At 38.3% G+C, this 10,620-nt stretch overlaps 1 protein-coding gene across 1 annotated transcript; it reads right to left on the minus strand.

The window, feature by feature from the left end:
* Nucleotides 1–46: 46 nt before the first annotated feature.
* LOC101076780 (neuroblast differentiation-associated protein AHNAK) lies at nucleotides 47–9,524 on the minus strand. Its single transcript, XM_003978023.3, has 5 exons — nucleotides 9,385–9,524; nucleotides 7,693–7,745; nucleotides 7,503–7,611; nucleotides 7,136–7,302; nucleotides 47–7,028 (listed from the first exon to the last, which is right to left on the minus strand). Exons 2-5 carry the CDS (start codon nucleotides 7,693–7,695, stop codon nucleotides 642–644), a joined length of 6,666 nt encoding a protein of 2,221 aa, XP_003978072.2. The 5' UTR covers nucleotides 7,696–7,745; nucleotides 9,385–9,524; the 3' UTR covers nucleotides 47–641.
* Nucleotides 9,525–10,620: the final 1,096 nt, after the last annotated feature.

Below are 10,620 nucleotides of genomic sequence, written 5' to 3' on the forward strand. Positions count from 1 at the left end.
TTGTCTCCTCACAAACGGTGTATGAAGAAATGCAACAAACACTTGCTTGACTTTGTCATGTGTATTTTTTTATATAAAAAAGTGCTGTTACCAGTTCCTATATTTTTTATTGAGCCTAAGTTACATTGTTCTTCCCTCACAGCAATATTTAGTTGAAAATACACAAAATTATAGGAACAATTATAGGAAAAACACTGTACATTTACATCATAAATATATATAAAATCAACTATATCCCCAAGAATAATACTAGTAACAAGCAGTTTGTTTTACAAAGTAAAATAGAAAACACTACAGTATAAATATACAAAACATATGCACAACAATGTTTATTTAACATTTATTTGACAATATAAAACAATATATTCCAAATAATAATATGAATTTTACCTTAAATCTAACCACTGTTCATTATTCAGTGAGAAATCTGTAAAAAATGTACATATAATACCTTTTGTTTAAAAACATATAACTAAAAAAGAAAAAATCTTATGTAAATGCTCATATATATATATTAATTGGGCAAAAAGCCTGTGAAAAAAATCACAAAATAAAAAGCTTATGGTTAGGAATAAATAAATCCAAAATATATTTCTTCTTTTTTAAACCACTAATAGAAATATCCGGTAACTGTTATACCCCTACACAAGGTTGGAGAAAAAGAATGTTGACCCTTTGAGATCTTTTTCATTTGGAACCTCAAGATCTACATCTGTTGCATAAAATTCAGTCCCCCCAAGTGTTTTATATTTGCGGTTTGTTGGGTTTGAGTTTTGTATTTTACTGGGAAAAACTGTAACAAGGTATCCGTCTGTACTGTCAGCTGCTCTAATCCTTGAATCCTGGGGCAAATGAGGGGATTGTGCTTTAGATTTTGCTTTTGCTGTTTTTTGGACCTTTGCATATAAACCATCATAACTGGGAGGGATCCCTCTGGTCTCCGAGTGGTTGTTTGTACCAGTAGTAACAACTGGTGCAGACACCAACTGCCCATGGTTATGGGAATCCTGGTGAGCATTTTTTGAGCCTCGAGCCCGTAGTACATAATCCTTTCCCGTGAAATCATCAATATTGAGATCCGAATGGTCAATATGGTGGCCTAACTGGGTACCTGAGAGAGGATAACTGGATCTTACATCCATCTTAGTTGACCTTTTATGGTGCTGAGGTCTGAGATCTCCATCTACATCTAAAGCAGGTATCTTCCCATTTACACCAGTGATATCCGATCTGCGATTCTTAACAGATGGTCTGTTAAAGTTTAATAAAGGATCATCGATGTTGAGGTCTGGATTTTTCCAATGCAGCTGTGTATTCTGCATCATCACTTTTTGGATGCCAAGGTCCATGTTAGGAGTGTTGACACTTGGACCAGTAATATTCCGCTTTATCTGGGAAGGTTTTGTGCTCAGGTTTGCATTTGGAGGAAAAAAATTAGTTGGTTGCACCGAGGCTCCAAAATCAATATCAGATCCTGTCCTGTTAAGATCTGACCCACCCAACTGCGGCAGCTTAAATGAAGGGAGTCTGAACTTTGTATTTGCTGAATTAAGATCAAACTGAGGACCTTGCATGTTTCCTGAGGGACCATTCATGTCAAAATCTGGACCTCTTATGTCTCTTTTAACCTGAGGGACACCAAAACTATTTTCAGGCTGTCTCATACTACCATTTATTTGGAGATCAGGGCGCTTTATATTGAGATCTGTCTTAGGGCCTTTGACCCTAGAATCGGGTAAATTTACATCTGGCATATTTCCTGATAGGTCTATTTCTGGTGTCTTTGCCTGAAGCCCAGATACATTTGTACTTGGCATTTTTAATTTTCTTTTAAAATGATCAACATCTACATTTGGCACATTGAAGTCAGGTCCCTGAAAGTCTCCATTGATGTCAATTTGGGGGCCATTTGGCATTTTGATTTTAGACTTTTTAATATTTGCTTCAGGCAAGCCAATATTGAAATCTGGGACATTCATATCTAACTTGGGAGTTTTGTTGTTCATTTTTGGTAAATCCATCTTGGGGCTGTGAAATCCACCCTTTATTTTACTTTTTGGCGCTGTCAGATGAAAGTCTGGATTTTTCAGGTCTGAATTAATGTTAACATTTGACCCTTTGGGTAATTTGGTATTTAGGGCTGGTGGCCCAAAATTAAATTCTGGACCATCTACAGCTGGACTAGAGAACCCCACATCAGGTATGCTCATATGTGGTTTGTCAGGTTTTCCAAATGAACTGCCAAAACCAACCTCTGGGATCTCAAAAAGAGGTTTGGTCTCTTTAAGTTTGGCCTTGGGGCCATTAATGCCAACATCTGGCCCATCAAAGTTTCCATCAATTTCTGGTCCCTTTATATTTTGTAGACTAACTTTTGGCATTTTCAATTTTGGCATTTTGAGTTTTGTTTTAGGTGACCCAATGTTGACACCTGGAGTGCTCACATCCAATTTTGGAGCTTTGACTCTCTTATCAGGCAAATCCATGTAAGGAGAATCAAATGCACCTTTTATCTTTGGTGATTTCAATCTCAAATCTGGCGAATTTACATCTGCATTTAGGTCCAAGTTGGGTCCTTTTGGTAATGTACCAGAGATTTTTGCAGAAGGAGCATCAACTCTTGGGGCCTTCAATTCACCACCTATATTAGGAACAGAGATATCTAAGCCAGGTGATTTTAGATCCATGTTAGGGCCATGTAATACTGAACTAAAACTCCCCAGGTCTGGCAAGTTTAAGTTTGGCTTCTTGAATTTTCCTGATGGTCCAGGAACATTGATATCAAAGTCAGATTTTGGACCATTGAAGTTCAGGGAGGGTGCATTTGCATTTAAATCTGGTCCAGTAAAATTTCCGTCAATTTCGGGTCCTTTTACATTTGGTAGACTCATTTTAGGCTCTTTTAGTTTGGGAATTTTTAGTTTTCCTTTGGGTGAACCAGAGATATTAAATTCAGGTGATTTCATGTCCAAATTTGGGCCTTCAAACTTTGGGGCAGAAAGGTCAAAAGCGGGCGGATTAAAATTTGGTTTGGGGTATTTTGCAGATGCACCAGATATAGCAACATCTGGCATTTCTAAATTAGGTTTTAATCCTCTGATGTTTGGCACATCTACATCAACATCAGGTGCATTTAGATTTCCATCAATTTCAGGTCCTTTTAGGCCTGGAAAACTAAATTTAGGAAACTTCAGTTTGGGCATTTTAAATTTTGGCTTTGGTGAACCAATGTTGACATCTGGACCATTCGCATCTAACTTAGGACCATGAACATCCAAGTCTGGAGTGTGGAACCCTGCCTTTGGTTTAGTCAGAGTTGGCATTTTCACTTTACCTGATGGCATGTCTATGTCAAGGTTTGGGGTATTTAAGTCAAGGTTGGGGCTTTTAAGGTTAACATCTGGCATTGCAATATTTGTTGTATTTAGTCCACTATCCATGTTTGCACTTAAATCGACATCTGGCATTTCAAAGCTAGGTTTTTTCCCTTTCAGTTTCACATTGGGTGCGTCAAAATGTGGCATGTCAAAGTTTCCATCAAATTCTGGTCCCTTTATATTTGGCAGATTAACTTTAGGCATTTTCAATTTTGGCATTTTGAGTTTTGTTTTAGGTGAACCAATGTTGACATCTGGACCCTTCACATCAAACTGTGGAGCTTTTAGGTCGGGAGATTTGAGCTTCAGATTAGGGCCATCTAATTTTGGACCAGAAAACCCCAGGTCAGGCAGATTTAAGTTTGGCATTTTTAATTTCCCTGATGATCCAACACCAACATCCGACATGTCCAAATCAGTTTTACGACTCTCAAAATCTAGGCTGGGTGCATTAATATCCATGTGTGGACCATCAACACTGCCATTAATGTCAGGGCCTTTTAGACTTGGAAGCTCAAACTCCGGCATTTGGATTTTGGACATGCCTAATTTTGCTTTAGGTGAACCTATGTTGACATTTGGAGCATTCACATCCACCTTTGGGGCTTTAATGTCTATGGCTGGTGTATCCAAATGGGGAGTATCAGTATCACAATTTATGTTTGGAGCTTTTAGAGTCAAATCTGGTGTCTGAAGACCAGTGTTTATATCTGAATATGGTCCTTGTGGTAATTTGCCTGAAAGATCTACTTTTGGAAATTTGGGACTATGAAGTTCTGGCAAATTCAATTTACCTTTTGGTAAATTGATGTTTCTGGCATTAAGGTCCAGTTGGGGACTTTTTAGATCAGCTCTAGGCATATCTAAATCTGGTACTTGAAGATCAAGTTTGGGGCCATCCATGCTTGGACCAGAAAGTCTCATTTCAGACAGGTTTAAGTTTGGCTTCTTGAGTTTTCCTGATGGCCCAGAAATATCTGGCATCTTTAAATCAGCATGAGGAACACTGAGGCTGACACTGGGCTGATTAATATTCATGTTTGGACCACCTAAATTTCCATCAATCTCAGGTCCTTTTAAGCTTGGAAGACTAAATTTAGGTACCTTAAATTTTGGCATTTTAAATTTTGCCTTTGGCGAAGCAATGTTGAAATCTGGGGCCTTCATATTCAGTTCAGAAGTTTTAAGGTCCATGTTCATTTCAGGGGTGTGAGTTTCACCCTGAAATTTTGGAGCATTTAGATTCAGATGTGGTGATTTAAGATTTGCACCTACATCCAAATTTGGTCCTTTTGGTAATGAAAGATTGGATTTAGGCAGTTTTACTTTACCCGAGGGAGCATTAAAATCCCAGTCTGGACCATGAAGCTCTGGCATTTTCAATTTACCTGATGTCATATCTACATCAAGTTTGGGGGCATTGACGTTCAGTTTGGGACTTTTGTGGTCACCTTTGGGTATTTTTATAACTGGTGCATTTATACCACTACTTACATTAGGACCAGAGATATCTAAGACAGGTGATTTAAGATCCAGGTCAGGGCTATCTAAATTTGGACTAGAAAGCCCCAGGTCAGGTAAGCTCATGTTTGGCCTCTTGAATTTTCTTGATGGCCCAGCAACATCAACATCCAGGTCACCTTTTGGACCACTCAGGTTAATTGAGGGTGTTTTTGCATTCAAATCTGGTCCATTGAGGTTTCCATCAATTTCAGGCCCTTTAAAAGTTGGCAAACTAAATCTAGGCATTTTTATTTTGGGCATTTTCATTTTTCCTTTAGGTGACCCAATGTTGACATCAGGAGTGTCTGCATCTAATTTTGGAGGATTGTATATTATAACATTTGACATATCTAAACGGGGAGCTTTGAAATCAGTTTTGGGTGTTTTCCCCTCTGTAGCATTTATACCACCACTGAGGTTTATTTTGGGGCCATCTAATTTTGGACCAGAAAAGCCCAGATCAGGCTTCCTGAACTTTCCTGATGGTGTGGCAACATTAATATCGGGAGCATTGAAATTGACACCGAGTGCATTAACATCTGGAACATTGACGTTACCATCAAATTCAGTTGTTTTAAGGCTTGGAGCATTTGATTGAGGCATTTTAAATTTAGGTACTTTTGTCTTTGGCGAACCAATGTTGATTTCTGGTGTTTTAAGTTCCATGTTCGGTAAGTTCACATTTGGAGCATCAAATCCACGCTTTATCTTTGGTGTCTTCAAAGTGAAGTCTGGAGACTTAAGATCTGTTTTTACATCCAATCCTTTACCCTTTGGTAATGTGCCTGAAAGGTCTAACTTTGGACTTTTGACTTTCATATCAGGAATGTCCATATTTGTCTTTGGGGATTTCATCTTAAGTTCTGGTGTGGTCATCCCTGCATTAATGTCAACACCTTCCTTATTAGGTACGGCACCAAAAAGCTTGAATTTTGGCAACCTAAGCTTTCCAGAGGCATCAAGGTCCAATTTTCCAGAAGGCTTATCAAGGTCTAGTTTTGTTTCAACACCAGGAAAATTCATGTCTCCTTTAAATTTAGGGCTAGCGACATCGACATCTGTAGTTTGCATGTCAATTTTTGGCAAATCAAATTTAGGCATTGTGAACTTGGGAGCCTTGTATTTTATTGATGGACCTTTAAGAGCAGCTGCTGGAGTATCACTTTCCAACTTTGGCCCTTTTAGGTCAGCCTCAGATACATTTATATTCGGTGCCCGTATCTTCCCTTTTACTTTTGGGCTTTCAATGCTCAAATCACGTGTTTGAACATTAGCATTTCCTTTGCCTGAGACCCCAAATTTGGGTAGAGTTAGTTTACCAGATGGGGCATCAATGATTGGTCCATTTAAATTTGGCTGAAATTCTGTCTTACCTGAAATATCCAGGTCTAAATCAGGAGATCTCCCAGAAAGTTTGACCTTTGGTAATCCCACATAACTCGAGGGATCATCTATATTTAGCACCGGGGTTTTCAGTCTCTTGAGACTTTGTTTACCTGAAGGGACACTTGGTGTTGTGAGGTCATATTCTGGACCACTGTAAGAAGGCCCTGAAAAGTCCAGGTTTGGCATTTTCACTTCTTTCTTTGTACCTTCAATTTGTACTTTGGGGGAATCTGCTCCAAAAGTGCTATTTTCCTCATCAAAGATCATCTCTAATTCAGGGGCTTCAGGACCTGAACCTCTAATGTCCATCTTAACTGTAGGAGCTTTTAAATTTCGAGAGGAATCCAGTCCTATTTGAGTTCTTTCAAGATTTGGCTTAGTTTTTGGAGTTGCAGTGTTGACTTTTGGATCTTCAGCTCCAGCTACGTTCAGGTCAGGAGCATTAAGCTGTGGTGTTTGGGCATTGACTTTAAGTGGAGCATGAGTCCCAAGTCCCAACGGAGGAAGGTTCAGATTGCTGCCATATGTTGTGTCTCCTGCGTCTCCTGTATCACAAAGGTCCTCACTCGGTGGCCTTGTTTTCAAGAAACCAAAATCAACCCCAAGGCGAGGCAAGCCTGCGGCATGCTTCAGCCTGACCTTGGATGAGCCTGGTGTTGTTGATTTGCTGTTGCTTTCTCCATCTGCAGAGGAAGCCTCTGTGATTCTCATGAACTTCTTGATTTTGGCATTGTAGAGTTTATTGTAAGAATCAGTCAGCATCTGGAAACATAAGGGATAAGTGACTGAAATGGTTTATCATCTGCTGTAGACTGCAGCCCTCACCAGTTCAGAAGCATTGTTATGTTATAAATATGTGTTCCACCTACTGTCTCAGGACTGACACACTGGTCCAAATTTCCAAGGCTCTTGCTCCGATTGTTCCTTGTGAAAACGTGAACCTTGTCATTGAAAGGCTCCATAATTTTGAGGACATGAAGCACCTCCTCTTTTGATAGTTGCTCAAAATTGATGGTTGCTCCCAAAATTTCATCCCCTAAAGAAGAAAAGGACAATTTGTAAACAAAACAGCTTGAAACATCATTAATAAATCTGATGAAGATGAATAAAGACCCCACAGAAATAGTATCGTGTTTTAAGGGTTTTAAGTACTCATAAAGAGAGTGTCTGTCATCAGGACTTTTTAACTATTTCTCCATCTATGATCTCTGCTAGACCTCAGGCATCATCTTATACCTTCCTTCAAGTTCTGATTGGTTACATCGCTGGATACGACCAGCGTCCCTTCTTCTGAGCGCTCCAGAGTCAGAGCCTCAGAAAGACTCTGTCCTCTGCGATGTGTCGGCTGTAAGACATTTGTTAGAAATGGTTACAACATAGAGACATTTAACGTAACAAAACTTTGCAATATGCTGATGATTCAGACCATGACTAGACGTTTCTGTCAGGGGGACATCAGAAAATCCTTTTTTAGAAAACCTGCAGAAGAATATAAAGTTTTAAAATTATGATACAACGAAAGAAAGCAAACAAAAAACCTAATAGTGTGGCAGGATGGAAATGAAACAGAATTGGAATCAAACCCCAAACCTTCTCATTATGACTGCAAGAATTTTCACAAATGATTTAGATTCAACTTTAGTCTTGCAAAATTCAAAGATTCTTAGAGGCAAGAATTCCATTTTTTTTAAACAAATTAAATTAATAAAATGGAATAGTGGATCTGGAATTGCGTGAAATTTCACTTTTTTTACATTGATGTTTTGAGATGATTTCAACAATGAAATTCATCCTATCAACTGTAATGTGAGAAAACATCAACTGAACATATTAAAAACATACATGTTCTCTTTTAACACTGAAAACAGACTTATGTGGAGCAGAAATCATATTTGTTTACAAGAGTGATTGAAAATCTCCACATAAGGAGTGAAGCACAGTCACTTTAGCAGTTTTACAGTTTGTTGTCAGAGCTCTTTGGTATTCAGGTTATTGTGAAAAGGCAGAAACAGGTTCATCGAGAGACTACATGCTTTTGTTGTTGTTCATTCCCTCCTAAGGAAGCGCCTGATAAACGTGGCTCAGCCCATGGGCACACCCACCCCAGTCATTAAATGAAAGTGTGAAAATAATGAGGATAATCACTTAGAGATCACTCCAAGAATTCAGACCTAGGTTGTAATTTTAAAACCTCCAGTGTCAATAAAAAACTAATTCGATATCAGGAAAATGTCAATTTGTGCCGATGTGACAGAAAATAACATTTTTACATGAATATTCCATCTAATATTCATGGTAACAAGTACATGAGATCTGAGGCATGATGCTGCGTTTAGCTGTGTGTGTTTCATGGCCATTTTTCCATTTAACATGCAGCTTCTGTCCTTCCTTCCCTCCTTTCTTTCTTTCTTTCTTTCTTTCTTTCTTTCTTTCTTTCTTTCTTTCTTTCAGCCAACTTTACCTTTGTCATCTTACTATCTGATTATTTCACAAAGAAATGACAAAATTATGGTTTCAGTTAGAAGGAAAAATTTAAAACCAGACAAACAAAAGCGTGATGATCTAAGAGTTTATTATCTAAATGAACTGCAGAGTTATCTAGAGAATGTTATATGACACTGATAAAATAAAACATCAGAAATGTCAGTTTTACAAATGAGTAATTTTCAAGTCATTTTCAAATGAGTCACACAAAAACTAACGAAGTATAATCACGCAAAAACCTTCATAAGATGTAGTCATTTAACTTTGGTACATATTCTCAGCGAACAGGAATGTTTTAAAGTGGATTCAGCTCATATTGTCTCCACTTGACCCCTGCACATATTAAGCATCTGATTTACGGCACTAAAAGTTACACATTAAACTATTTACAGGCAGGTCAAAGTTCAAACATCTGCAGAGGTGGAAATATTGAGAATGAGAAGCTGTTCAGGACTTTTCAAAAAGAAGCAAGAACAGACGACAGAGGGGTGGAACCGAGCTGCCGTGAAAGTGTGGCAAAAGAATAAAACGAAACATTCTGCTGGATGTTGCGCTGACATTTGGGTTAAAGCAGCAGGAAAACCAGATGATGTCCCCTAAAATATTGGCGGGTAAACTCATGAAGAGGACTGACCTGAGGCTCCAGCAGGACGGCGTCTGTGGAAGATGTCTGTGTGGCTGCGCAGATGTTTGTCCCACTGAGAGGAGTGGCGCTCAGGTGGACGAATACCTGAGCTGGAGCAGACAAACAGGTTCCACCTTCAATGTCTCAGCCCCATTTTAACTGTCAACAGACAGAAACACGCACGCAGTCACCGTCTCACGCCCTGATGAGCACACACCTTGACACAAACGCAGCACACCCACGAAATCAAGAGAAATACAGAGACACAACATTATACTGAGCAAATATGCTTTATATTTTTGCATTTCAGAAGTTATTTGCACTTTTATTCTCCTACATCACGTAATAACTTTAGTTACTCTGTAGATTAAATGCACCAACTTTGCACTGCCTGTTTACATTTATCTGGAATTGTAAAAATAAAATAAAATAAAAATTGTAAAATTTTTTATAACAGAAATAACTAAGATGCAACAATAGAGAGAAAAAAAATGTTTTTTTGTAGAAAATAGAGTGCACGTGTAGTAAAAAGAGCAAAATATGGTTAAGCTATGGACAGACATGCAGATTCCAGCTGAATGAAGTTTTGTTGTGAAGTGATAAAAAGCTTCTATTCTATAATTTAAAAAAGAGGCAAACATGTGGAAATCACTTGTTGATATATTATGTTGGACTGGAGGCGTCCTTCATGGGGTCCAAGTGAGGTTTTGCAGCAGTAAACCAATGTTTATTATTAAGTGTGTGTAAACTATTTAATATTAATACTATTTAGAATTTATTATTGTCAAATGGTGGAGCAGCTTTTAACTATAATGAACTTTATTGCAGAAACCTTCTGTTCCTGGTGAGTTGACTCTTTGATCCAGTATCGGTCTCATCTGTCATGTAGGTTTTATCAGGCTGATGTGCTGCTTGTTTAAGTTTTGCTTTTCTTTTCTCTGCTCTTCTCTTTTCTCCTCTTCATTGTCTAGCAGGTGAATGTTATTATGCTTTGGTGGGATGAAACAATGAAGATTAGAATGTTCTCATAGAAATGAAAAAACAACTGCTTGTACTTTGACCCCAATCACAACTTTTATTATAAAGATTTAATGACAATGAATCTTAATGACAAACCCTAAATTATCAATAACAGGAGCAGCCAAACTGCCCTCACTGTCCAAAAATGCCTGTTTTTTAATACCTTCAAAATGAGCCCAATATAGGACTTTTAACAGCCCCCCTCCCCCCCTCTCGCTATAATGA

Source organism: Takifugu rubripes, chromosome 17 (assembly GCF_901000725.2).
Source record: "Takifugu rubripes chromosome 17, fTakRub1.2, whole genome shotgun sequence".
Lineage (NCBI taxonomy): Eukaryota > Metazoa > Chordata > Actinopteri > Tetraodontiformes > Tetraodontidae > Takifugu > Takifugu rubripes.

Bases quoted from the DNA above. Each gene is read 5' to 3' on its own strand.
- LOC101076780 (XM_003978023.3), bottom strand. The intron at 7,303-7,502 runs GTATAAGATGAT...TTTCTTCTTTAG, and splicing joins CAATCAGAACTTGAAGGAAG to GGGATGAAATTTTGGGAGCA. The intron at 7,029-7,135 runs GTAGGTGGAACA...TTATGTTTCCAG, and splicing joins AGTGTGTCAGTCCTGAGACA to ATGCTGACTGATTCTTACAA.